Genomic DNA, 26,538 nt, shown 5'->3' on the forward strand with positions numbered 1-26,538 from the left:
ATCATGTGTGGCACTGAACGAGTACATGTCCGCTCTCTGGCTGGCCGCGACAGAGAAAGCCAACAATAAAGCTTCTCTCATGAGTACACAAATATGCATGACCGATGTGTACGACGCATTGAAGCGGGTGCCTGCAAGAGGCGTTCTACAGACCATAGAATAGACAGGTGCGTAGCGACAGCATTTAACTATACATCTCAAGTGCTAACGTAGCCAAGGGATATAGCACCAGTCTCTGTATTCGTCGCTGCGAGACATGAAATTGATCTTCGACCAAGCTTTTCTGAGAACACAGCAGTTGCTTTAGAAGGCCTCGAGCGAAGACACAATCATACACATGCATTAGCCGACACAAATTTCTGTGAAAAAAAAGCAGGCGAGAAAATATAGCCAGAGCATTGGTACCAGACTCTCGGACGGGTTAACCCCTCACGGCTTGCGCAGAAAGCCTCTGTTACTCGGGAAGGATACCACCAAGGTCCCTGAAGGAGACAGCTCGCAGTCGATGCTGTCTGTGAGGCGAAGTTGGATGTGATACTGATGTCGCGGGGCCACCAGGAGAGGCCCAATTACCACTGCCCGTCACAAGACACTAGGGCGCAGCATCCTGAATGCAACGCCATTTTGCTTCACAAAGCCGAGATTACGGAAGAGGTGAGTGGCCAATTTATGACAGAAAGTGGATGTTCACTCACAGACTGCTCATCCGCGTCCGCGTCGATCTGTTTGTTCTGGTAGTCTGACCACAAGCTTGGTGGACGGTCGTCTTCGTCCTGAAGAGACATCGCTGATATCTTCAGTGCTAGAGGTACTGTCGCAGTGAATTTCTCCGGGTCAGCGGGTAGAAAGGTTTGTGTGGCGAGCGAAGAGATGCTCACGAAGAAGATGGTGTAGTGACGATGGGCAGAGTAGGGGTACGTGATGCAAATACTGCACTAATGAATTGGCACTTATGTTGGTCGGCAACCTGCCGCTGCATTCGACAGAGCTTTACATACAAAACCATCCACCATATCGTTCTTCGCAATGAACTGTTCTCGGATTCTTTACTTTACAGGCACACACCATTCAGACTAATGTACAATGGATCTGCAACACATTCTTCGCGATCAACGAACCATTCAGGGACAGCCCATCAATCCACCGCACGTACGCTTGTCTCCGTTTCCACCTCAGATCCCCTCCATACTAATCTCCACTAGTCTTGCTCGCGATCGAGGTCGACCGCGTCGAGGTCTTCGTCGACCACTCAGCCATCGCGGTGTCTATGATCTCGTTCATCAACGAACGACTGATCTCGTCCTCCAATCCGCGGAGCTCGGGAGGTTCTAGCCAATGTTGGTAAATCCGCCCCCACGTCGACCGCCGTGTTCCCCTCCAAGGGCAGACCTGGAGTGTCTTGGGGGATTGCCATTTGGACGTCGAGCGGGGTGGCGACCACCGCAGGCGAGTCCATCTCGTCGGACTCATCCGGTTCCGTAAAGTCCTCCCACTGGAATGCCCACCTCTGTGTCTCCTGCCTCCAGTTCTCGACGTAGTCCGCGTGAGACACAGAACCCCCACGGCCAGCAGCGCGTGGTTTATAGCGTGGTCCATCGCTTCGCTCCCCAGCGAGCTACCGGTGGATGCAGCGTCGTTTGGACTAGCACTGGCAGGTGCATACTCTGGCAAAGGGGAGCCCGCGACATGCATTCCTTCGTATCGCTCGTCGTACCCCTGGTACGGAAGACGGCTAGTGGGCGAAGGCTGGTACAAGAAGCAGGATGTGTGAGTACACATTCCATTACGGCTGCAACCGTCGACGTCGACTTACCTGATGATTGTCCCCCGTAATGATTTGTGTGCTCACAGGCATTGCCAGCCTGCGCTCGAGAGCTTCCCCGTACGCCAATCGGATGTCGCGGATGAAAGAACGGCGTGGTCGCATGAGGATTCTGTCCCACTCCTCCGATGCCATGGAATCTGTAGCACTGTCGGCGGTGCTGAGCATCGTATCAGAGGTACTGAGTGTTTCCCATAAAGGATCCGTATCTTTTGTAGATAAGCTCGAGATCGACACCGACTGGTGGTTAGGAGGCAGCGGTGCAAACATAGCAAGGAGCGACGGGTCCAACATCGGGATGCCAGACGGATTGGAGAGAAGAACTTCACTGTGGCTACGTAGATCTTACTCGGGCGGCTATCCACGCTACGCGAGATGCCCGGGCCGAGCCCGAGATGTACTACTCTACCCTCCGTCGCTGACTCTGAGTCGTACTGTACTTACCGACAGTACCGTAGATGTATATGTCGAATTCAATTAATGAGCTGGAAGACAAGTCCGCTCGCGGATGCGGAGACCCGCTCAGCGCTGGCACTTTTCAGTATGCAGATGTCTGCAGAACTGGTAGTCTCGAAAGTATATCCTCAATATGCCAGAGAAATACTAATGGAGCCATATGGAGGGAACGGTTGCCCACGTACTAATGGACATGAACGCCATCGCGGGCGGACTGAACAGCGAGCGAACATATGCAATCGCAAGGCTTGGTCCCTGGAGCGCGAGTATATCATCAGAGGCACGGATGACTATGGTTTTCCACCAGTGCGTAGGATGAGTACTTCAAGATACGAGCTATGCGATTTCGCCTGACCCGTCATAGTATTCGGGTTTCAGTCGATAAGGGTCAGCACAGCGGTGCGTTCGGTGACGAACATGACAAGCGTCTCGTGTTCACAAAACTGGGTGAGCCGTACCTGTTCAACCTTTCGTAATTTTACATCCCTGTCGCATACATAGTAGATCGGCGTCGCCAAGTCACTGACAAAGATATCATGTGTCTCGTCTACAAATTATCATTCACCTAGCTTCTTGTAACCCAGTTGTGGCATGATGATACGAGTACGAACTCCGCCGCTCGGGTTCTGGGAGGAGACCGCCCGGAAGGCCGCGAGACGAGGGCCAGAGAGGAATCCCAAGTTCAAGTTGATGCTTCGCCATAAGAATGACAATGCAGGCGTAAGCTCCCACAACCTCTTGCACGTCAGCGCGGCATCGAGAAAAACTGTATTCTCTGGTCGCAAAGGCTCGTTGACGGTGGTAAATAGAGATGATTGAAGATTTCGAGCAAGACATCATGAGCGAGGACAGCCCGGTGAGGAGCCGTCCGTGGGAGCAAATAACGAGCAAAACGGAGGCGATGGGTAGGAGATGGGCGACTACGTTGACTATGATAATGGGATGCGAGGAGGGGTGAAGGGCCCGGGGACGTGTCACATCGGAGTGAGACTTGAAGCTTGAAGTTGCAGTGACCACTCTGCTGTACGCTAAAAAAAGTGACCTTCACGTTTATGCTACATCGTATCTTCTTGTATGTACTGCCATCTAGCGCAGTATGCTCTTTAATACCAAACCCTACTTCCAGTGCATCAGTGAGGATTGCTGTCTGGCGAGTTCAGATCGGCTCTAATCCCAGATAAGTACGGGCGAGATGTGTACAATCATGCCCATGAGTCGGTGAGTTAGATCGGTATTCACTTCACGGCCTGAGTGACATATCTCGCGCTACACAGCACGTACACCGTCCGTCGCGACTGGCCTTCGACTCGGAGGCGCGTCGATCGGCAGTGGCTGCGCGACGACGCGTTATGTACGCGTTGTTTGGCTTGCCTTCCTAGTGAGGCAACTACAACAGACGGCGATGCCAATCCTTGTCCTATGACTAGGGCAGTACTTGCCAGGGCCTACCTTCCGGCCGGTTTGATACTTGGGGGCGGCGGCGGGCGAACAAATCTGGCATTTTACGCCATAGATGATCGCTCCGCGATGCTTGTCGCGTGTCACCCAGTAAGTTAAGCCTCAGCAAGCCACCGTCATAAGCTGACCACTGGCCGGGGCCGCTCTTTGACCGCCATCTTGTCGTAGGGTTCTGGTCGACAGCATTCAGCTATGAATTGACTCGGCGGTCAGAGACATGCTTATTCGGATTTTTCGTAGTACACTGTATGACGTCGGTCCTGTCGCATGCAGTGTTGCTGGCTGAGGCATGTTGTCACGGTTGCCATTCGGCATCACCGTGGTGTATAGTGCTCAGACAGAAACTGTGCGGGGCAATATTAATCACATAGCACCTGGAGCATATCAAAACGAGAGCCCAGAAGACGACGTTGACGTGAACTTTTGAACCTCGCGGTGAGTGAGTGCGCGCCGCGAGCGTGCATACAGGGTCTTGCATAGTTTTTTGACGGTCGCCTCGCGCGAATTTTTGTTTGTTCCGACCAAAGGCACCCAAATCCGGCAGGTAGCACGGTCAGGCATGTCACGTGTGGAGCGGCTTGGGCCCAACACCTACCGGATATGGCTGACTTTGGTCGGAACAAACAAAAATTCGCGCGAGGCGACCGTCAAAAAACTATGCAAGACCCTGTACACCCTTTTCCGATTCATCCGCAGCGCTCGATTGTGGCGCGATATCCAAATCGGACGGCCCGGTCATCGACTGAGCTGGCACCCTCTCGAGTCTCGACTGCCATGTTCGCAACTTGCCTTACTCGAAATTCATGACCCAGCACCTTACCGCGGACTTGGCTTCCCCTCTTGCTTCGGGCAGTGCTGCTAGCTGGAGGTCAAATCCGTTTTCGCGCACATGGAACCAGTTTGTCATAGCCACGGAGTGGGTGACTCTGAGCGAACAAAATGGGTCGAGGGTTGTGCACTAGTCCACCTGGTAAGCTCTCGTTCGCTAGCTGCGCGTTCATGTGCCTGTGAAGTGTCTCTGTCTGCAGGCCAACGTCTCGTGCGATTTTATTATCCTCTGGCATCTCTCCTGCGGCTCACTCGGAGCCCCTCGTAACCGCCGATTCCAAGACAATCTACTGGACCTCTGTCTCGCTATGCTCGGACGATGCGACCGTCTCCCGGCTTCTCCAATCTGAGTAAGCACTTGAGTCCGTGAGGGGACACACGGTCTGGGAGGCTTAGGCAGAGAAGTTTGGGGATGACCGACTGATTGTGACGTGAGCGACCAACTTCGTGGTTCGCTGCGTATTCTTTTTTTCTGCTGTCCTGTCTGTAGGTTCCCTTCCATCCCCCCTTGCAACTGTTGCAATACTTCTCAGGACCAGATCGGCTTCATATGTTCCGTTACTGTGGTGGTCGCTCGACCTGGGGTCCGACTCCCGTCAAGTGGTGGTATATGAGGCCTGGCTCGCTTGCAATGCTGCATCTGGAGCGCGCAGTTAACTGTTGGCATGGACCGGTCGATCAAAGTGTCCTCATCCCGCGTGCGCCCCTCTCGCATCGTACAATAGCGGCCTCCATAATACGCGGCACTGAACATTGGCTGTCTGTCGATCGACACTGTGTCGCATTTTGGCGAGTTTACTGTAAGCGAAGGAATAACCGGACATATCTAGCAAGCAGAGATGATACTCGCATCCATAGGCGAACGGTGGTACGGAGGAGTTCATGCGAGAAGGGTCGTTTGAGGTACAGGAGACCAGTGGTACGTCGAAGTATATTGTGATTTATTTGGAACGGTTCTGACGGTAATCCGCAGGTGTTTGTGAGGAGTGTAGCATCAAATAAGAGTAGGACTAGCAGGTATGTAGTGCTGTTGCCGCTCATATAGATTGGCGCTAATGACTACAAATCGTAGGACTTGTACTGTGGCAGCTCAAGTGACAAGTGCATTGATTATGGTCTAATATATTATTTACCAAATGCGACATGCTTTCGCAGCGCAAACACCATCTCGGAAACACACCGGTCGGCGATGCAAATCATGTGTGGCGCAGAAGTAGTATACGTCCGCTCTCTGGCTAGGCGTGACAGAGAGAGTCGCCGATAAGGCTTGTCTCCTGAATACACAAATGTGCATGAACGATGTATACGACACATTGAAGCTAGTACTCGCATGAAGCGGCAGGTCGTAGAACGGATAGGTGCGTGGCGACAGCGCTCCCCTCAGATTTAAGTGTTGATGTAGGCAAAAGGAAATAGCACCAGTCTCTGCTTTCGTTGCCGCGAGCCACAAAACAAACGCCTGACGAACGCCTGATTCATCTCGTCAGAGAAGCTTCGGAGAATACAGCAGTTGCTCCGGAATGCTTATACCCGTCACAACGTCTGTGAAATACAACTGGGCAAGGAAACACTATATTGGCCCGAGTATATTGCCAGGACCACGTACGGTGTAATCCCTAAACCTCTATGCAGATAAACCCCTGTAGCCCGGGAAGTATATCGTCAAGTATCCCTGAATTGGACGACCCGGAGTCGGGGCCATCGCATGTGATGTACTTATGATGTCCGAACGACCCTGTATACGGTGTGATGCTGATGTCACCGGGCATCAAGGAGAGGCCCAACGACCCTTGACTGCTACAAGGTAGGCCAGCGGGTGGCGCATCAAGTGTAGCGCCGTTCTGCCTCGCAAAGTCGAATCCGTCCTTGTCCTGGCGAGGTGAGCGAGTGTCTCAATACAGAAGGTGGACGTTCAACTTACATGCGGCCCGTCCGCTTCCGCATCAGATTGTTTGCTCTCGTAGTCTGACCACGGACTCGGTAGACGGTCTTCGTCTTCAAGAGACATCGGTGACATCTTCGGTGCGAGGAGTATCGACGCGAAGTCATTCTCTAGGGCAGTGGGTAGGATGGGCTGTGTGGCCAGCGAGGACATGTTCGCCAGTTGACAGTGATCTTCAGGGGGTATGACTGCACATGCAACTGGTTAGTCGACTCTCATAGCCCCATATTGCGTATTTACCGAGCGATGCTGAAGGTGGTACAGTTCTCGGTGACGGTGGAAAGAGTCAAGGTGCGTGGCGTTGATGTTATACTTATGAATGGGCGCTTATGTTGGTCGACAACCTGCCACTACATTTGCATTCGCCAGAGCTCTGCACACCAATCCGTCTACCCTATTGTTTATCGACCATGATGATTTTTTCCAATGCTACACAACCATGCGCCGTCCAGAATTATGCACAATAGAGCGCAACATATCCGACCAACGAACCATCAAGGAACAGCCCAACACTCCAATCCATGTACGCTTGTCTCCATGTTCCACCTCGGACCTCTCCATGCTAAACTCCACACTAGTCTCGCTCGTGATCGCGGAGGACCGCGTCAGAGGTTGTTCGTCGACCACTCAGCCATCGCCATGTCTATCTCCAGCATGATCTCGTCCATCAACGAACGACCGCCCTCGTCTTCCAATCCGCAGAGCTCGGGAATTCCAGCCAATGTTGGCAAGTCCGGCCCCACGTCGATCGCCGCGTTATCCTCCAAGGGCGCGAATAGCAGACCTGGAGTGCCTTCAAGGTATCTCATTGGGTCATCGATCAGGGTGGCGACCACCGCAGGCGTGTCCATCTGGTCAAGCTCCTTGGACTTCCTGAACCCCTCCCATTTGAATGCCCACCTATCGGACTCCTTCCGCAAGATCTTGGCGTAGTCCGCGTCAGGCTCGGGATCCTCTACGCCCAGCACCGGGTGGTTCGTAGCGTGGTCCATCGCTTCGCTCCCCGGCGAGCTACCGTCGTCTGGACTAGCACCGGCAGGTGCATCCTCTGGCAAAGGGGAGCCCACGACGTGCATGTCGTCGTTGTGCTCGTCGTACCCCTGGTACGGTAGACGGCTAGTTGGCGAAGACTGGTACAAGAAGCATGATGTGTGAGTACACATTCCATTACGGCTGCAACCGTCGACGTCGACTTACCTCATGGTTGTCCTCCGTCATGTAATGTGTACTGGCAGGCAACTCGATCTCCGAAGCTTCCTCGTGGGCCAGTTGGAAGTCGCCGACGTGAGGAAGGGGTAGGCAGCGTGTACGAGCGACGTTCGGTTTCTCCGATTCAGTTGAATATGCAGTACTCGCACTGTCGACGGTATTGCAGGTACTGAGGCTTTCGCATGGGGAATGTGCGTCTGCAGACTCCATTCTTCGTGAGGTCGACAGTGATTGGTGGTCGGGCGACAGCGACGGAAGCTTTGCAAGGACCGAGGGTTCTAACACCTGGATGCGAGACAGATTGGAGGACAGAAGGACTTGATTGTGGCTACGACTTGGGCGCCTATTCACGCTACGCGAGATAGCCGAGCCGAGCCCGAGGTGTACCCTACCTCCGTCGCTCAGTCGCACCTCGCACCCACGGACAGTATTATAGATGACTTATGCATAGTGTTTGTCCCGCTACGGCGGCGTCTGAGTGAGTCAACATATTTGGAAACCTCTCGACTGTGCTCAGCATCAAAATCTGCGATGCTCGGACGCGATCCCTCATGCTGGGAGATTCCACTGTCGTTGCAACTCGAATGCATGCTACTAGCCTATGAACATGACGAAGACATAGGGATAGACAGACACTCTTATTTAAACATCCACAGGCAGCCCTACTGCTGCACATTATCCTCGCTCACTTCAAATTATCTACGACACCCGGTGTACTTCGCGACATTGGCGGCTGGTCTTTGATTCGTACAACCCGACGAGAACTGACATAAGTATTGAGCTAGAAGGTAGGCGCGCTCAGGAACTCGAAGACCAAATCGGAACTGATACTTGTCCATGCACAGACGTACAGTACGTCGATAATCTCGAGAATACGTCTTCAACAAATTAGAGAATTTCGATAAATATGGGGCTACACACCCGAAGATGAGAACGATCTCTCCCGCGCCAATGGGCTTCCCGGACATAACACTGTCGTTATCATCAGCTAGTGGGCCTGTGGCAAAGCCCGACCTGGGGACGGTGAGTAGATACAGAAGGACCAAAGTCATGAAAGTCCACCGTGCAGGAACTTGTATGAAACCAGGTATGCGACCACTATCTGCTAGCTGGCAGTACATTGGTGAGTTTCGTGGCGAAGACGACAAGCATCGCCAATGGTAGCGACGACGGATGATCCACAGCGATGCCTACCCAGCGTTTCGTAGTATGCACTGCTGTCGCGAAGCCTTCAATCCTTGTCTGGGTCGTACACAAAGTAGCAAACAGACCTTCGCCTTCCTGCTCTTCTTGCTTGAACGTATCTCTGCTATAAGATGATGTCAGACAGTGCGCAGCTTGTAGCTTGGAGAATTATGAACATATCACGGCATAGTACGAAGTGGAGGATGTTCGCGCCGGGCGAAGTACTTGAACTTGAAGGTGGCGCTTCAGCCACAAGTGTGAGTGGCGTTGTTGAACGCTGCAAACCGACTACAAATTCCAATACAAGTTCAGTGTGATGATAAGTAGGCGCGTCAATAGACTCGATACACGTCGTCAATCGGGCAATCAGCGACACCTCGTTCGAGTCGCTCACCATCTTGTCCTCGTTCATATCGGCCGTCCAATGACCCCCCCGGTACGCACCCTGCAAGTCACTTCTTGAGGATTCTACATCGCCCGCTAGTTCGCCTCCCTTTTCTGCGCAGCATATCCGCCGTTGCTTTTAGTCTGTGGTCGATTGATCAGCCCGTGATGAGTCGACACTGCAGCTTCATGTCCACTTCCTCCTTGTATACAGGTGAGCCAGCTCAATTGCCTAGACAGAAAAATCAAACTCAACGTATATAGATTGCACCCTCGGTCACGGCTCGTGAACCACGCTCAGCATGACGGCAACCGCATGGAAACCCTCCTTCCACTGCGACGCCTTCTGACGTGCATACTCTTCAGGCAAGAAATCGCGCGGCGCAGGTACGTAATGCCGTGCTCAATACAGAATCGGCCTGTCCACAGGTCGCACAGCTGATCTGGATGTAAGGTTGCAGGGGACTGGAGACGCCATTCGTCGGATGCCTTCATCTAAATTTTGCACCGGTCTAGCTTGAACGTGACGCGGAGTGCATCCTGCAAACTTGTTCCGCCGGAAGCCGTCGAGGTTGTCTCACGTCGAGACGAGTCCCCGCATGCCGCTGCGCGAGACTTCTGCCCCAAAGTCCCGTTAGACGGTGGACTTATTCCATGCCGTGAGTAACGTTTCTGTATACAGGCGCATATACTCAACATCGACACGTTCAGCAGGCTATTCTGGGAGAGGTCTTCAACAACATTCTCGAAGCATATTCCTGATGCCGAAGACGACCAACCTCTAGCATGTGTGGTCGTGTCTTGGGCACCAACTACACTGAGTGCGCTCTTGGTCGCGTTCAGGCCAACGTATCGTGTAGCGCGGCGCTCAAGGATGCCGCTTAGTTCGTGTTGTATCGTCAACTCGCAGTGAAAGAGATGGGCGCGTACTAGACCCACCGACATTAGCTTGCACCTCATCATAGAAGGCGCCACAGGTAAGCACAGCACCAATCACGGTGGTACGCCGTCACTCACCAAGCGACTGTCGCAGACCACATGCCTCCATGCGCCACGGATGCAAGCCACCTCTAGGCTTGATCGGAAATGGTAGAACCGTTGGCCATGTCGATGTCAAGGTGTATCGGATTGATGCCGCGAAGATGATCGACAACGACGTAGCAACCCCTATAGCCTCAAAAGGAGCCCCGGAATTCCGTCTTGTCGGAGTCCGAGACGCATAGTGTACGCACCGCGGCCATATGAGGAGTGGCGTTGTCTTCATCAGCGACGCGCTCGACCCTGCTAGCCGCTCCGAGTCGAGTGCCTATTTGCTGCCTGTGCTCTCATCAGTGCTTCTCGGAGTGGCAGTTGAGGGGCAGACGACGGGTAGCTGAGTACGCCACGTCTTGGAAGACCGCGTTGTTCACGTCGCATGTGGTAAGTTAGAATAAGTACAGACGCGCCTCGCAGACTGATCATGCGATGTCAAGGTATTCAGAGTGTCGGCAGTGCCCCACTCTGAAGACAAGACGCGTCGACGGGGGACTAGGATAAGGACGTACAAGTCGAGTTCAAGCAGAGTGGCGACCTTATATATTGGGCGCTTACGCGATTGTGGCTAACGAGGAAATGGACAGCTGGGCGTAGTTGGGGCCAAAGAGGGTCAAAGCCGTACAGGGGTCGTGGGCATATAAAACGAAGGCGCGCGTAGAGACGTGGGCTAGTACGCGAACACTCTACAGACCTCACTGCCTGCGGTCACCGTGAACCATCGCTAGGCGTGTGCCGACTGCAAGTCCACAATGTCGAATCCTCGTTCGAACCGGAATTGTACCCCCGTCCACCCTTGTACGGCTCGCTAGACAGGCTCTGCAGTCTGGGAAAGACGCTGTCTAGTCCTTCATCGCCATTCTAGGAGTCGCACTCGCCACGCTCAAGACGTATTATCCCCGCTAATATGCCACTGATAGGTCATAGCAAGAGCTCGGACGTACGTGGATGACTGTGGGGCGTTTCGCGCCAGGAGTCGCGTCTAGTGCACGAGGCATGGGTAAGCATGGATTCCGATACGACAATACGTATGTTTTGCTCACCAGATTCTCCATCTTGACAGGTAGCGTTCTGCATACTGGGTAATGCCATCGAGGGACCTCTTCGACATTCGAAGCGAGAGAAATGTCCTCCGTTTCGCAGCGGCTGGACACGGAATCGTTGGTGGCGCGCCGGGACAACATCTCAATGTGGTGCGAGGTTGTGATCTGTGCCAAGGAACACGATCAGTAAGACTATCCTACGCGTGGCGTGCTGGAAAGACTGCATGGCAGCAGGTACAGGACACCCTTGTCGTTGACGAAGGTAGAGAGCATAGAGGTGCGTGACATGGGCGTCGAAGAACACGAAACAGCGTTGCTGATAGATACACCACTTCAGATACTACTATACAGATAACAAAGACTCAAGACCAGAACATTGTATCCAACACGAACGAACTGCTGATGCAGCGCCTTGTCAGATCTTCGCGACATCGCATCGGAATCCACTCTCCCCTTCTACTCCTCGACGATCTCCTCGCATGCCACATGGACGTCGTTGGATGACGCCTTCAAAGCATCATCGTCCAAACCAACCAGCCCGCCCAATCCAGCCAGCCCTGGCATGATGTCGTCGAGGGCAGACAGTTCGCCGGAAGACGAGTAGCCGGAGTCACTTCCCGAATCGTCGTGCTCCGCAGGCAAGAGCAGCAGCCCCGGCGTAGCACCGGGCCACTGCTCTTCGAGCAGCACGGGTTCCATGGGGGGCTGGACCCTGGCGTTCTGGGCCGCCAACCACTGCTCCTCTCGTATCCTGAAGCCTTCCTCCCGTACCCAATGCCTCGTCAGGTAGTCGTCGGTCCACGTCACAGGCTCGAGTCGGAGATGTCTGTAGGCGCCGATGGCGGCGTCCCAATGGTTACTATTGAATGCGCCACCATCGCAGTGCAGTGACACTGGCCGGTCGCTACGGAGAGCCTTGGGAGGTCCCCTTTCCAGGCCTCCCGCCCACGCTGGATCTTCGGTAGGATTGAGCCTGAAAGGCTCGAGAGGGCGGGTGTCGGGGCTGGCTGCATCGCCCAATCCAACGCGGGCTGTGTCAATCCACACCGGATTCAAGATCGTTCCGGACTGGAAAGCCGGCTGGGCAGGTAGGTGCCGGGCTGTGTTCGTTCCCCCAAGGGTATACTGCCTACCGACATGGAGAGGAGGGACGTTCTGTGGCACAGTGCGTGTGAGTACAGATTCATTTACGATTCCGGTTGCCAACGACTTACTTCCTTGTCGGCATCGTGGCTCTCGGCTGTCGTATGTGTTTCTGGACTCCAGGAGCTCGCATCCAGGGTCTTGGAGGGTTGATCGGAATCGCGGTGTGCCTCCGCATGGGGCCAAGGTATACCGAAAGGGTAGGCAGGCAGGCCTCGTCGAGGGGAGGGTAGGCCTGGAGGACGAGCAGGAGCCGGCAGGCCTGGGGGCCGAGTCGGTATGCCCCGGGGTCGAGCCGGCAGGCCGGGAGGATATGCAGGTCGGGCTGCACGAGGAGAGGGTAGGCCAGGGGGGCGGGATGGTATACTCGGCGAACGAGCAGGTAGGCCCGGGCGGCGAGCAGGTAGGCCTGGCGGATATGCAGGCGGGCCTTCGCGAGAAGGTGGGTCAGGGGAACGTGCGGGCAGATCGCGAGGGTGGTTAGACGTATGCGCGACTTCGACGTTCTCGCCCAATACCGCGCCAGAATACGGGGTGGCCGTGTTCTGAGTGGCGTTGGGTGGGTATGGAGTTTCGCACTGGGGACTCGTCATTGCTGGATGTTTTATACTGATAGTATGAGCACAGGACTCGGGGTTAATCGTACGCTGTACGACGCAGAAGGCGGGACGACGGGGATGCACGTTGAGGTGCGAAGACAGAAGGGGAACACGCCTGTGGCTCGTCCTTTGTGTTCGAGCGCTTAACATCCCCGCGAAATGCCGGGCATCTGAGACTTGTCGTGGACCTTTATCGTCATCTGATAGTCTGCCTCGAGGCTGTAGCTGTATCGTGTTCACGTTCCAGTGAGTGACCGGCTTGGATGCAAGTACACCTTACTCGTCGGTGTCTCCACCTGTAGTTCTCCTTCAATTTGTGGGATGCTCTGCGACAAACACTTCACTGCCCATAGCTGCCTCCGAAGCTCCGTCTCGACTCTCCGTTCAATATCATCAATTCTACATCGCGCAATCATGGGTTATTCATTCAACTGGCGAACACCTGGGGTGTAACAACGTCGATGCGGGTCGCATCTATGCTGGTCGATCTCCCACTATCCGACGAAGAAAGAAGCAGAGCACCCACACCCCTGCGTACAGGTTCGAAGAGCGTGCCTGCCCCTTCGGACGGTTCGACGAACTGCCGCTCTTGCGGGAGACCCCACCATCCGCTGAAAGATTTCATGCCGGCCTTACACTCGTCGAAGGGATCGTGTTGCGCAGAAGGTATCCTCGCGCACGCAGCTGCATGCTCAACGGCTTTGATGCTGAGTGTAGTGAGCATGATACTCCGATCTTCGTCTAAATCGGCGCATGGTTAGGGCGATGTGGTGGCGATGTCCGAGGTTTTTGCTGGGGCCTGATCACCCTGAGGTCGTAGCCTATGGTGAACAATCACAGTGAGTACCTAATCAATTACCTTTGAAACTGGCACATTAGCTTACCGCCTGGGCTTCATTGTCTATCGTAATTTTTTGCGTGCTCCAGGAGCTTGAGATCCAAGAGAGATCGTCGCGGGAGGGTTGAGCACTTGCCCTCGGAAACAAGTGGGGCAAGAGATCGAAGGCAATGATGTTGGCCTCGTCGACATATTCTAGTACCATGCCATCGTACTGATCGAGGTTAGTCGATGCCGCCGTTGCGTTCGGTACGGTCGAGGTGTAAGGAGGGAAAGCTCGGTAGTTAGAATTCATGTTGACGTGAGGTGTGATGCGTTTCACTCCAATATGAAGAGAGTGCGGATGGTGGGCGACGTCTGAGCGAGGGGACCTCAAGTTGATGGCGTAGGAAGAGAAAGCTGATCGTAGCCACAGCGGTCCTTTGTGCTGGGGCGCGGCGCATGGACAACGTGTTGTGTACGCGTTGTTTGGTCTGCCTTCCTGATATAGCAAGCAAGCTGTCGGCGTCTCCTCACTTCGTGGCGTTGAATGAACAACTCTCGCTGTTCGTCGACACTCCATGCACAACCTCAAGCTCAAGCTTCAAGCTCTGCTGACGCTTGATTGATTCCAGGCTAGGTATCTTGGCTTGATAAAAAGCCGCTGTGCCATCGGACGGCCGCTAATGAGACTAGCAGCCGCGATGGCCTTCGATTCATTAGTGTCGTCAAAGATGCATGCATACTCAATGGCCACGAATGTTCGCCATAGTCCCATGGCAAACCTGGGGCCTGTTGTTGGTCCTTTTACCTCAAGCACGGACAGAAACACGCGTATCAGCGGGTACAAGACTGATGTTTTGACTACTATAGGTACAGCGTAACACGTCATCGCAGTGGCATCAGGAGTCGTGGGCGTAAGTAAGGACGTGTCGGTCATAGCTAACGACAGCAGCGATAGAGTGATAGAGCCAAATGAATCACAGAACGTGGATAGCAAAGCGAAGCGTGTGACGACAGCTGGTAAGTTAAGTAGACGATGACCTGGTCCACATACTGATCATTGAATTCGCTCGGATTCGAAGACACGGGACACACTTACAAGCACATGGAATCAGTCGTATCAGGCGGTATTTTGATTCGTTTCTTGAGACCTAGCCTTCTCCCCCTCTTGACCAGGCATGTTCATGCACAAGTGCCAGGTAAGCCTGTCAAATTGGCAGTCAGCGCTCATGCACGTCATCTGCAGCTACCCACCAAACCAAAGGAGAAACAGACGACACAAGGATCGACGCACCGCTCGAAGACGCGCCAAACCTCGTCCGACTCGCACTCATACACGGCGTGCGCGAGCCGGAGCAGCTCTGCGTGCACTTTCCACCACCGCGACGACTCCAGCAGGCGCACCTCCCACTCGGGCGCGCCCCGCTTGATCCGCTCGGCCCCCTCGAGTCGCTCTGCGATCAACTGCGGGAACCGCCCCTCGACATGTGAGAGGGACGCGAGCAGCTGAACGGGAGTCACGCAATCGACCAGCACGGACTCAAGCTTGCCCATGGGCGTGGTGGCCTGAACATTCTGAATCGCGATGTATTGCGCTGGTGGGGCAAGTGTGGGCTGGTACAGCGCGGATTCTGCGGGACGCGGTATTGGCGTGACTATGGGGATCGCTTGTGGCCCAGCAGCCGTTTCGAGCGTCGGGACGGGGGGACGCGTCGGGCAGGGCGTGGTGCTCTTAGAACGTGTCGGCTCAGTTGGAAGGAGGCTTTCCAGCAAGCGCTTTTGGGCCTGTAACGTCGCTAGGTTGCGCCTCGGTATTCTGGGCTGGAGCATGATCTCGGCTGGTTTGTGGCCCTCCGAGGTGCCATTGGGGATGACAGGAATTGGTGTTAAGTTTGTTACTGGAAGGGTAAACGGACGTGCTTTGGGGGTAACAGATTCTCGTAGCCAGTCGTGAGGAATAAATGAGGGTGCATTGGGGTTCATCGTGGTAAGGGAGAAGCTGGAAAGCGAGACCGGGAGGGACGGGAGGCGGTTGAACACAGTGGTCGTGACCGTGGCCACACCGTCGGCATTCTGCGAGGCCAAGTTCAGAACAAAGCGAATTTGTGCCATAGGTCGCCGTATTTGTGCAGTGGCTTTGGGACAAAGCGGAGTTCACTGGGGGTATTTCATCAGGGAAAAATGAAGTACTAGCCTTCACCGTACTTGCGGGGATCGGATTGTGAATTGCCTATCAGAATCGGAGTCGCTGACATGCTATGTTACAGCCAAATACGAAGCTATTAGCATAGATTCGCGACTACTAAGAGGAAGAAACCTCGCACCGTCTGGGTTAGCGTACGAGTGGGAAACAAAGCCACAAAGCCTTGTCACGTATGTGTGACGCACGCAGTGACACTAGGTCGGTGGCAGAAGACGACGGTGCATGCCAGAATGCATACAAACAACATCCAACAGGTATACATTACAGCTGCAAGAAAGCGGAACGTACATACATATCACAGCAGGTCACAGACCCGCCCGGTCGTTACTGAGACATCATCATCAACGGCGTTACAACGGGAGAGGTCTGAAAATGAGGAATTCCGGGATATAGTCGATAACGAGCGAATTGGTCCGACACAACATAGAGTCTTCAGAGTTCGGGCGATCGGTTCTGGGAGTAGGCACGCATGCATTCGACCAGGGGCGAATAAACTCGCTGGGCGCTACGCACGCTGGAGTCGAACGCGGCAGGGACAGCCTGCACGTACATGTCAGCATCAGAAGAGAAACAGATGATCAACTGTTCACGGACCGACATGGACTTGGCCATGGCGAGGTTGATGAGGAGGTCGGAGCAAGAGAGCTTCACGACCTCCCAGGCATCCTCGAACGCGGTGAGCTTCTCAGTCAGCTCGCGGCAATCGTCCTTGATCAGGGAGGCGGTACCGCGCGTGCCCATCCTGAGTTCTTCCTGGACTTCTGAGTCTACACGTGCGGATACTGTGAGTTGAAGAGGAACAATTGTACGGGAGAGAGCTCACATGGGTGGAAGCGGATGTCCGTGCGAAGGGGGCCAACAGAGAAGTGCACGGAATTGATGCCCGAGAGCAGGCGGTGAAACGTCTTGACGAGTTGTGTCAGCAACTTGTATAGCGCCTGCCAGATCGTCATGCACAGTCTGTCCCAGTTTCAGTGCCTATATGCGGCACGAGGAGGTAGGTAAACTCTCACTCCTCAAGACCCGACCAGATCTTGGTGAAGAAACCCTGTGATTCGGCCTGGCTGCGTAGCGCGGCAGCGATCTTGAGCTGGAAGGTCTCGACGTCCTTGCCAAGCTCGTTAAACTTCTCGGCAGTCTTCTTCGCGTTCTCTTGGTGGATCGCGATGGCCTTCCAGGGCGTCAGAATACAAGCTACGAAGCGAGCGCGCACTCGTACCTCCAGGAACCGCGTGACCATGATCCTCTTCTCTCGATAGGGCATCTTGGAGTGCGAGAGTGGGATAACCACCTCGACGAAGTCTGTGTCGGTTATGTCCATGATACACGGGGTAGCAATCACAAAACTAGTGGAGACATACTGTGGAGGAAACTTGCGCATTGCGAAGCGTTGTGTTGCGAATCACGGTACACCCTCCGGTGTCTCTGGCGAGCGGAACGTCTTTCCTTTAGTTTCCTATGAACGTGGATTGCCATGACTGACCTGACGCAGAGTGTTCCACTCCTCGGTGAGAGGGTGATGCTCGCCGATTTGCGGTGTTGTCTCCAGCTCGCCGGAGACGGATTTGAAGAGATTCTGTATCTCCTGCTGATCGCTCAGAAGGGTCGCGAAACATCTCTTGAGCTCTTCGGCATTGTCATTTCTGTATGGAGGGGGAGGCGTCCTTGCGCTGCTACCAGACATGGCTGTATGTGAGAGAGCAAGACAAGGACGGCGAGTAGTAGCCCATCCGACCAACGCGATTATACGCCATGAGGCAGCCACCGAGCGAATCATGTGACACCTACAACATGCTGTACCGCCGGGTGTGTGGCTGTGCATACTTCCTGCTTCTTGAGCTTTGACCTATATACCTACAGTAATGTCGCGACGCCTTTGGTCCACGTTAGTGTGATGAATGAAGAGTCTGACTCCGTGTTACCTCGAACGACGTCGACCGGGATGTTCAGTGCAGGTGAGCGCACAATTTCCGTTGCACATTAGAATCACTCTCCAGTGTGCATTATTTCCTGCCAGGGCTGCCTCATAGTGGGTTGGTTCATGAGTTATGGTTCTGTCACCGGCGCCAGTAAGTTCGTAACCTAGCTTCCACTCCACTCGCAGAATCATGTTGGGCTTAATGGATGCCCGCTTGACTATGAGTGTACTGACCGTGTATCAGACTTGAAGCCATCTTTCACGTCGCTATTCGTCGATCACCGAGACATACAGAGGCTCTTCGCAAGAGTTGCTACACAACCTAATATGATGCCTGAAATTGGGTCGTGTTACCCGCTCGGTGAGGAGTGGGAGATCCTACGCTAGGTCAGTCCGATTTCTGGCAGTTGTATATGTTAGGCTGCCGGCGACTTACTGTGAAGTTGTTGTATCGCATGACACTGAGTAGCATCCTACAGATCTTCAATGAACACAAGGCGAACGCAGAGCGATGTCCAATTTGATTTGGTAACCTGTGAAGACTCCTGTCCTTCATAAGCACGCAATACCATTGACATTGCCGTTGGTTTGTGTAGCCACGTTATGTGTGAAACATCCGTGCGGGAAGATTCTACGGACTTCATTCATAGTTGTTCATGATAGCAACCCCTCACATTTCGCCGCAATCCTGATAACCCGGGGCTAACCTGTCGCTGCCGGTTCACTGCACAGCGCATGGGGACAGAGGCTCAGAAAACGCAGCCGCGTGAGTTCTTATGCGGTTCTGCATCCACACGACGCGTCTATTGTCTGATCGTGTTCGAAGGTCGTGATCAAACTGCACTAGGCTTTGGGTGATATTGAATGAATCCACCTTCGGAACAGTACAACGCCCCGGGCCCACCCCGCTGTATGATAGAGACGACCAGGCTGTATTCTCAAGCTTGCCACACCCGTGTTGCTCAACGAGATCCAGCTGAATGCGCTTGATGACCTCGGAGTCGTCCCTGAGGCTGATAATCACCAATGAATTCAGAGGCGTTTCAAGGGCCTATGACTCTACTACTTAGGTGACTGTTGCCGCGCAGCAATTTCCAGTAGACACGTTGTCTGAGCTCGGCTCAGATTGTACGCATGTACTCCGAGTCCTATACTTCGCATTGGGTATATGGGGAGTGAATGCACAAGGGCTGGCAAAGGGCTGCAGACGTTCAGCTGGTCAAGGCATCAGGGAGACGCCTGATTTCAATGAGCGACGCGACGCGTCTGCCACCTGACCGTGTTGGGCTTACATAAAGTTAAGGTTCCGACTGCCATGCCTCTCAGAGACGATATAAAACCGAACGGCGTGGGAGGGCGCCCGCCCGCTCCTTGTCTAATGTCTTGCTCTCCGACATCCCCGCTATGCCTGACAGCAACATAACACCCCCACCCACATATACCGAACCCAGTGACCATGTCGCAGAATTGAAACATAGCTTCATGTCTCTCTTCACTGAGGACCAGGAGATACGGAGTCTCTTCGACGTCGTCACCACCCGACTAGAGACTACGCCCCAGATTGGGCCGGATCACCCGCTCGCTGAGGAATGGACAACCTTGCGCAAGGTCGGTCCTGCTTTTGGCGACAGCCAGAATACCATGTCCAACGTAACGGGCCCGACAGATGTATAGAGACGCATACAGGGATACACGGGCACAGGCAGATCGATGCGCGACCTTTCTAGAGCGTGAGTGACAATTGTACTAAGTCTGTTGTTTTCGATGATGACCGTATGTACAGACAGTCTTTCAAGATATCGTTCTTCCGCTTTCGCAATCTGAGTCAAGTGTTCCCTTACACGACAGAGTCGATATGGTTCAGCAATTTATAGCGGTATGTAGCGTCGATCCTTTTGTCGTAGGCTCCTTTCATTGCGCGTGCGCGTCCACAATTCCTTAGCACCTGCCAAGGGCGCAATGGTGCCAGGATCTATGCGGCAGCTTGCTTGGTCGCCCGTGGCTGTGCTTCACTTGCGATCATGCCTTACAATGTTCCAAAAACCGACGGTACTACAACTAGTGCACCGGTCAATCAGAGCGTTGTACAAGCATGCCAGTGCGACGCAGCGTTGCGTCCGTCCGACCTCAATTGCTTCTTGGCCCAGATCCTCTTCAATATACTGCTTCCCCTGAGCATTCAATAACTTCTGACAGATGATCGACGAATACAAGTTAGATGTACAAGCATGTTCGGATAAATTCAACGAACTCAAGGAGAGGATTCAATCTTTCGAAGACAGGCTACGCACAGAACCGGTTCGAACCGCCGAGCCTCAGGACTTCTTTGCAACACTTGGTCCAAAATCACAGAGTACGCCCGCCGGATGTGTTTGTGAGATGCAGTCTCTGACCAATGCGGGATAGCTTCTGTTCAGCCATTGGGAAGGCGATCAGCAAACTACTCGACCATTTTGTTACGTTGATTCGACAGCTCTTCTCGGAGGTGAAGTCTGTGCACATGTCGATGGGTAAGCAGACACTACCGAGACCAGCTATGCGCCGGTACACGACTTACACGTCATCTTACCCTCCAGGGCCTCTGCGCATGAGTGCGCACTTCGGCGATGGTAAGTACAAGTCATCTCACGAGCTCGCCCTGCCATTGCTCAGCGCTCAGATCCTTCTTCGCCTCGTCCCAGACTCGCGGATCTCGGAAGAGATTGAAATGAATCCACGAGGAGGCATCGCCGCGGCACCAGAAATCGACGATACCGCTCGCAGAATCGCAGAGAAAGTGAGCGCATCTGAGTTCGCCTGGGATGCTGTCAGGATGTCCTGCGATACGCTACGAATCCAGCTTCGCCTGGCAGGAACGACGCCGTCTGTAAGTCAATCATTTTCACATAGGCCGACTAGGACTGACTAGTGATACTCGCACGTAGGTTGCTCCTGATGCTGTCCTCCAGTCGCAGTTCGAGATGGTTGGGCTGCTGTATCGGCCTCTCGTCAAGAGCATGCGAGCGTATTCTGTGGGCAGGCCGCCCCAGGTTTGATTGCGCGGAGCTTGTCGCCTTGATGGCAGCCCGGATCGCCAAGCACCCCGACTCGCCATTGCGTGGAAGATACCTCGTTGTTGTGGACAGCGACCGAGGACCCGCGTCGATCGATAGTTTGTGAGCATCATGTTTCTTGGTTGCATACGTATGCTTTGTATGAATGTGTAGGCAGTTGTACATAATCCTATGCTTCAGTGACATGCATCATCTTTCAGATTGAATCCGCCTTGTGTCAATATCATCGATGCTCACTAGCACTGTATATGAGTTTGTATGCATTGTTGCGAGATGCTGGATTCGGACGTTTGGAGCGACGATCTCGTCAATAGTAGCATGTCGTTAACGCTATGCAAGCATGCTGTAATATATATACACGGAGAGACAGCAATGTAATGGTTTCCACAGTCATGGACAGCACGTACAGTTCAAATGTTCAACCACATAAGCACACCACTCGATCCAACCTCGCATCCTCTCCTCCTTCCTCGTTACTTCACCCTCCTATCCCGAGACAAGCTCAGGCCCAGGTCATGCGAGGACCATCATGCCCGAAAACAGACTTGCGACGAGCGAGACAAGGATACCCACAGCAAGCGCGGGGCCGTTCACAGGCGCGATGAGCGCCGCAGCGCTCGACGACGAGCTGCTGCCGCTGGACGACGATCCTCCCGACGAGCCATTGGCTGAAGCGGTCGACCGACCGGATGCACCCGACGACGACGCAGATGCAGACGCAGACCCGGACACCGAGATGGTCGCAGGAACAGAGGAAGAAACCGCCGCTACCGAGTCAGGTCACCCTACCGACACACAGCAGCGGAACGAGACGCACCTGAGCCGGACCCGCCCGCGTTCGTCGAGAGCGCCGCGAAGCCGACCGCGGCGGGGCTCTGGCGGAAGACGGAGTAGACGTTCTTGAGGAAGGTGTCGCCGACGACCCACGTGAGGCTGTTCGAGTCGCTCGGCACGTTCGACCCCTCCGAGAGCACGAAGAACCCGCCGAGGCAGTCCGTCCCCGCGCTGTCCACCGCGCCGAGGTTCATGTCCGCCGCGCTGATCGGCCACGCCTGCCCGCCGAACGCGATCGTCACGTTCGGTTTCGTTGTACACGCTGAGGGTAGGGGTTCAGTACTCAGCGGGGACGACGGGGGCACGAGCGGGGCGACTCACGGAAGGCGTAGTAGCCGGCGTACTGGCCGGTAAGGGCCTGCGAGCCCTCGATCTGGGCGTAGATCGCAGAGATGGCGTCGCTGGGGCCGCCGATGAGCGTCGTGCCCGTGTCAATCGCAGCGTTCGCGCTCGAGCTGCCGAGGCCGACAGAGTTCCCATTCACGGTGACTCCCGAGATGGTCAGCGTCCAGTACGTGGGGCCGCTCGTGTCCGTGAGGGGGTAGTACGTGATGTCGCCCGAGTACAGCGAGCCGTTCACGCCGCCGAGGGTGAACGTTCCTCCGGGCTCCTCCACCGATGCGGACATGTCGTCCACGAAGCGTGTGAGGTAGAACGCGAACTCGGGGTTCGCGAGCGAGTTCTGCCCGATGAGCGCCTGCCAGAAGGGCACCGCGCCCGTCGCGGCGAGGGTCTGGAACGCGAGCCCCATGATGCCCGTGACGTTCCCGTCGAGGAGGTTGGTCGAGACGTCGTCGACGACGAGGAACGTCTGCGAGCTCACCGTCTGCCCTGCGAGCGAGACGGTGTCGCTACCGAGCGAGCCCTGCACCTCACCCGAGCCGTACGTGATCGAGACCGCGCCATTGGAGCCGCCACCGTGCCCACCACTGGACGAGGTGGAGGAGCTGTTGGACTTGAAACTCGACGAGGAGGAAGAGTCATACTCGGGTGTGTCGGAGGGGCAGCCGGAGCAAGTTTTGGAAGCCAGCCAGAGGTCGGACGAGCCCGTGTCCATGATGACGGGGAAGGATTGGGAGGGCGTCCCGACGGAGATCGTGCCAATGTAAGACGAATCATAATCCTGGGTCAAAAAGTGTCAGCGCAGCCCAATTCAGTCAGAAAAGCATAGGGTGACGGAATACAGTCATCCGCAGTAGCATCACCGTGTCTCGTCTGGGCACACGAGCGCATCAGGGGTCCCAAGTGTTCTGGACGCTGCAGAGAAATTGAAAGCTTTTGGGACCCGTAACGGTCGACGCCGCCCGACCAAGCATGGGATGTAGTTCACAACCCACGACGGGGCCCACAGTCGCCCGAGCGCAAGGACCCCCCATCTTCGGCTTCATCGTCCACCTGCCGAGGCGCAGAATGGAGCCTCGAACCTCAGCAGCCGGAATCGCGTTGGCTCACATCCGACACAGGCCAGGTCCTCTGCGTTTGACACATCGTGACCCTTCTGGTGAAAACAACAATAAAAGACCTGGCGCAAAGTGCGACGGCACTCCAATTAGTACTGCATTCATAGTCGCAGTCGTACACTGTCACCCCGCTGAGCAGCACTAGCGTGAAAACCTACTAATTCAACCACAGGACGTGCTTGGGTCCCTGTTTGCACTGCTACATTGCGTAGCAAGTCACAGAAGAACGAACAGCCGCCGGACAACATGCCTAGCTAGCCAAGCGTGGAAGTGACCGCACGGGGCGATCCGCACGCATATCCGATCATACATTCGACATGAATGCGCAGTGCGCAGCAACAAGGAGGGCGGTGGGGCAGGCAACGGGCACCACCAGCCCAGGCATACTCGAGTCCAGGATACAGAGTTGTGCTAGAATCGCACGCCGATAGAGTTGGTGTTCGCGCTTGGATGCGCAGTTCCTGCCTGCCTTTGCTCCGGGCCATGGCTCGAGCATGATGCCCTTTGCATTGCAGGACGTGTGCACCCATGGAATGAACGAGCATCCGGAAAGGTGCAATGAAGGTGGGGCGAACTCCCGGCCCATGCCCTAGAACAGAGCACACGAGCTGTACATCCAATGTGCATGACGATCCTATTTCACAGCGTCCCTCGACATGACACGGAAAATCATGGGCGCCCTGCCTGACGACCGACAGGCGAGGTAGGGGAACAATGCTCACCTGGTTGGTGAGCTGCGTGCCCACGGTCTCGCCTCTCTTCCTGAGCTTGCTCGCCATGGTCTCGAAGCCGTACTTGCTCCTGACAAAGTCGCCGGCCGCGGGGTACCGGCTGACGTCCTTCACGCGCCGGCCAGTGGCTCTCTTGGAAAGCGGGACATGGATGGGGTCCGCGAGCGCGAGCGCGGCGAGAGAAAGCGGTATCCAGGCGGTCGCATGGACCATGGTGGGAGAAGGGTAAGTAGTAGATGGGGGAGAAAGAGAAAGAGCGGGTGAGGGAAAGAGGGGCAGCGGGAGGACGTCGGGATATAGACCGTGGAGTCGTCTGCACCTCCGCAGCCGCTCTGCCCAGCCAACAGCCGCCCGTCCCTCGATCGCCGGGCGCTTCGGCGCCACGGCGCACTCCCCTTTTAGCTTTCTCCTCCTCGACGCCACCACCTCTCCCACTCTCCCCGCCGGCCGCCGCCTTCCCCTCGCTGCGCGCAATATCCTGCGCATTTTCTTCCCAATTTCCTGGGGGTATCTCTCTGGCGGTTGCTGCCCACGTTCGTCGCCGGTGCCTGGCCCGACGATGCATGCATAGCCTTCGTTGTTGTTCTTGTCCTGCCAAGTAGTCCCCCTGCCCAGGTCTCCAACCGTCATGCCTCCGAACAAACGCCCCCCCTGCCAAATCTGCAACGCAACAGAGTCAAAGTACACCTGCGCACAGTGCAGGATCCTCTAGTACGCCGCGTGTCCTCTCCGACGCACCCAAGCTGAAGCCGGCGGGGCTCCAGCTGCTCGATTGCGTGTTACAAGACCCATAGAGGTACGCGCCCGTGCCGCCTTGGCCTTGGCCCAAGTACAAGCTGTCTCATCCTTATTCTTCGCCTATTCCGACAGCATCCTCGTGTCAGCCTCAGCCCGCGCCTCCGTCGAATCATACGACTCTCGACAGCGGTAACGAACAACACGTTCAAGTCGCGGGCCCGTCCACGATCGACCTTGGCCAGCAACTGAGTCAGACAGGCATCCTCGGCGCGGGTCACTCTGGCTTGGATGACGCGCCGAGAAGCAGGGACGTGCACGTTGAGACACCGTCAGTACCGCTCCGACCACTCACGTCACTAAAATGGCCCTACGTCCCTGAAGAGTCTGCGTACCCCGACCCGCTCAAACGGGATGACCCAAAACCGCTACAGCTTCACCAATATGAAGGCATAGGTAAGGCTCGTTGTATTGCGTGTTCGCTCGTCCGCTCTGTGATTGTCTTCCTCCTTCAACGATCTGTCAAAAGTGCGACGGCAATCATCTCGCACGTTCAACACAAATGGCGGTCAGATCCGTCTGCACTGTGGATCATCTCTGTCACTGCCAATCCAAGCCCTGTTTTAGGGACGATCACGTACTCTCCAGTTCGCCTGGCCGCATCGCACTGCGCCCGCCACACACACCCCACCCTACCGGTGTCGACACATCCAGAACGACCATCACATCGCATGGGCAGCTGCACAGACAGGCAGAACTCTACCTTCGCAGCCGAGACCGACGTGTCAGTGTCTCAGCGGTGCTCCCCCGCGAGTCAGCAGCGTGCCCCCAGTCCGCTCGCTCGCGCGGTGACCCAGAAACACCACTCCGCCACAGCACCTTGGACAGATACATATTATCGTCTTCACCGCACCCCCCTCTCCCCTCCTCCGTAGCCTCATCTTGCTACCCTCGCTAACCCACTCGTTCATGCAGCGACCTCACCCTCCATCCGCCGCACCCTCGCCGCGCACCCCCGCCTCCCCACGCTCCTCCGCCAGATCGACGCCCTCCGCGGGCCCGCGCGCGAGGCGGCGCTCGAGCGCGCTCTCGGTGTTGCCGACCCGAGTCCGAACGACACAAGAGGAGGCGTAGGGCGGGGCGAGGACGGGGAGGACAAGAAGGCGCTGAGGGAGCTCGCGGAGGCGGTGGAGGCGGCGGTGAGGGGTGGCCGGGAGGGGATGTTGGGCTTGGATTGGGGAGATTGAGTGTTCGAGTGTCGAGTGTGGTGTGGTCCTGAAGTTGGGCAGAGTAGTGGTACTTTGTAGGTGGGATAATGGGATGGGGCGTACGAATGGAGTGGATTCGAGTGATGCTCGCACCGCGGTTGTTTCGATGAGTGCGGCTTGCGTGGCTGAGCCTCTGCAAGGAGCCGGCGTATGATGCATGATGTATGCTATATGATAGCTGAATGTGCATAATTAGGTCGGCCCGGCTCCCAGTCCTCCTGATCCTCTTCGGTCAGCGGTGGCTGACCGCGGCGCGCAACGCGTTATGTACGCGTTGTTTGGTTCGCCTTCCGTTCCTGGCAAGCGTAGACGTTCAACTGCAGTCTTTGTGAGATGGCCTGGAGACGGATGCCCGCCCCATGCGCCCATGGTACCGAAACCCTCTACGATGGTAGAGGTTCAACCGAATCCACGG

At 55.3% G+C, this 26,538-nt stretch overlaps 10 protein-coding genes across 10 annotated transcripts; 2 read left to right on the forward strand and 8 right to left on the reverse strand.

Annotated features, from left to right (window-relative positions):
- Positions 1–1,188: 1,188 nt before the first annotated feature.
- Positions 1,189–2,308, reverse strand: B0H18DRAFT_1208374 (uncharacterized protein; the record flags this gene model as incomplete). The annotated part of the gene is made up of 4 exons (XM_048036266.1): positions 1,814–2,308; positions 1,564–1,746; positions 1,390–1,528; positions 1,189–1,328 (listed from the first exon to the last, which is right to left on the reverse strand). The coding sequence occupies exons 1-4, from the start codon at positions 2,114–2,116 to the stop codon at positions 1,189–1,191; spliced, it is 765 nt and encodes a 254-aa protein (XP_047897286.1). The 5' UTR covers positions 2,117–2,308.
- A 4,631-nt stretch (positions 2,309–6,939) lies between these two features.
- Positions 6,940–8,175, reverse strand: B0H18DRAFT_1208376 (uncharacterized protein). Its single transcript, XM_048036267.1, has 2 exons — positions 7,704–8,175; positions 6,940–7,636 (listed from the first exon to the last, which is right to left on the reverse strand). The coding sequence occupies exons 1-2, from the start codon at positions 7,923–7,925 to the stop codon at positions 7,112–7,114; spliced, it is 747 nt and encodes a 248-aa protein (XP_047897287.1). The 5' UTR covers positions 7,926–8,175; the 3' UTR covers positions 6,940–7,111.
- A 79-nt stretch (positions 8,176–8,254) lies between these two features.
- B0H18DRAFT_985560 (uncharacterized protein) lies at positions 8,255–9,214 on the reverse strand. The gene is made up of 3 exons (XM_048044747.1): positions 8,987–9,214; positions 8,637–8,932; positions 8,255–8,580 (listed from the first exon to the last, which is right to left on the reverse strand). The coding sequence occupies exons 2-3, from the start codon at positions 8,834–8,836 to the stop codon at positions 8,514–8,516; spliced, it is 267 nt and encodes an 88-aa protein (XP_047897288.1). The 5' UTR covers positions 8,837–8,932; positions 8,987–9,214; the 3' UTR covers positions 8,255–8,513.
- Positions 9,215–11,775: 2,561 nt separating this feature from the next.
- B0H18DRAFT_985572 (uncharacterized protein) lies at positions 11,776–13,294 on the reverse strand. Its single transcript, XM_048044748.1, has 3 exons — positions 12,878–13,294; positions 12,753–12,771; positions 11,776–12,529 (listed from the first exon to the last, which is right to left on the reverse strand). The coding sequence occupies exons 1-3, from the start codon at positions 13,249–13,251 to the stop codon at positions 11,816–11,818; spliced, it is 1,107 nt and encodes a 368-aa protein (XP_047897289.1). The 5' UTR covers positions 13,252–13,294; the 3' UTR covers positions 11,776–11,815.
- A 1,463-nt stretch (positions 13,295–14,757) lies between these two features.
- B0H18DRAFT_985582 (uncharacterized protein) lies at positions 14,758–16,266 on the reverse strand. The gene is made up of 5 exons (XM_048044749.1): positions 16,246–16,266; positions 16,116–16,177; positions 15,216–16,056; positions 15,021–15,126; positions 14,758–14,962 (listed from the first exon to the last, which is right to left on the reverse strand). Exons 2-4 carry the CDS (start codon positions 16,174–16,176, stop codon positions 15,042–15,044), a joined length of 987 nt encoding a protein of 328 aa, XP_047897290.1. The 5' UTR covers position 16,177; positions 16,246–16,266; the 3' UTR covers positions 14,758–14,962; positions 15,021–15,041.
- Positions 16,267–16,327: 61 nt separating this feature from the next.
- On the reverse strand, positions 16,328–17,842 carry B0H18DRAFT_985585 (uncharacterized protein). The gene is made up of 7 exons (XM_048044750.1): positions 17,608–17,842; positions 17,486–17,549; positions 17,344–17,426; positions 17,138–17,295; positions 16,948–17,084; positions 16,719–16,891; positions 16,328–16,664 (listed from the first exon to the last, which is right to left on the reverse strand). Exons 1-7 carry the CDS (start codon positions 17,806–17,808, stop codon positions 16,557–16,559), a joined length of 924 nt encoding a protein of 307 aa, XP_047897291.1. The 5' UTR covers positions 17,809–17,842; the 3' UTR covers positions 16,328–16,556.
- A 1,546-nt stretch (positions 17,843–19,388) lies between these two features.
- On the forward strand, positions 19,389–21,351 carry B0H18DRAFT_25487 (uncharacterized protein). Its single transcript, XM_048037304.1, has 9 exons — positions 19,389–19,650; positions 19,709–19,772; positions 19,830–19,918; positions 20,239–20,255; positions 20,321–20,395; positions 20,449–20,552; positions 20,619–20,651; positions 20,724–20,908; positions 20,967–21,351. Exons 1-9 carry the CDS (start codon positions 19,447–19,449, stop codon positions 21,075–21,077), a joined length of 882 nt encoding a protein of 293 aa, XP_047897292.1. The 5' UTR covers positions 19,389–19,446; the 3' UTR covers positions 21,078–21,351.
- A 156-nt stretch (positions 21,352–21,507) lies between these two features.
- On the reverse strand, positions 21,508–23,114 carry B0H18DRAFT_25538 (aspartic peptidase domain-containing protein). Its single transcript, XM_048037309.1, has 3 exons — positions 22,251–23,114; positions 21,913–22,191; positions 21,508–21,862 (listed from the first exon to the last, which is right to left on the reverse strand). Exons 1-3 carry the CDS (start codon positions 22,984–22,986, stop codon positions 21,609–21,611), a joined length of 1,269 nt encoding a protein of 422 aa, XP_047897293.1. The 5' UTR covers positions 22,987–23,114; the 3' UTR covers positions 21,508–21,608.
- A 474-nt stretch (positions 23,115–23,588) lies between these two features.
- Positions 23,589–24,916, reverse strand: B0H18DRAFT_25432 (uncharacterized protein). The gene has a single exon (XM_048037299.1). It carries the CDS (start codon positions 24,748–24,750, stop codon positions 23,644–23,646), a length of 1,107 nt encoding a protein of 368 aa, XP_047897294.1. The 5' UTR covers positions 24,751–24,916; the 3' UTR covers positions 23,589–23,643.
- On the forward strand, positions 24,497–26,280 carry B0H18DRAFT_985602 (uncharacterized protein). Its single transcript, XM_048044751.1, has 4 exons — positions 24,497–24,831; positions 24,885–24,916; positions 24,991–25,311; positions 25,831–26,280. The coding sequence occupies exons 1-4, from the start codon at positions 24,749–24,751 to the stop codon at positions 26,100–26,102; spliced, it is 708 nt and encodes a 235-aa protein (XP_047897295.1). The 5' UTR covers positions 24,497–24,748; the 3' UTR covers positions 26,103–26,280.
- The last annotated feature ends 258 nt before the right edge of the window (positions 26,281–26,538 follow it).

Source organism: Fomitopsis serialis (genome assembly GCF_022376445.1).
Source record: "Fomitopsis serialis strain Sig1Antser10 chromosome Unknown B0H18scaffold_10, whole genome shotgun sequence".
In the NCBI taxonomy this organism is placed as follows: Eukaryota; Fungi; Basidiomycota; class Agaricomycetes; order Polyporales; family Fomitopsidaceae; genus Fomitopsis; species Fomitopsis serialis.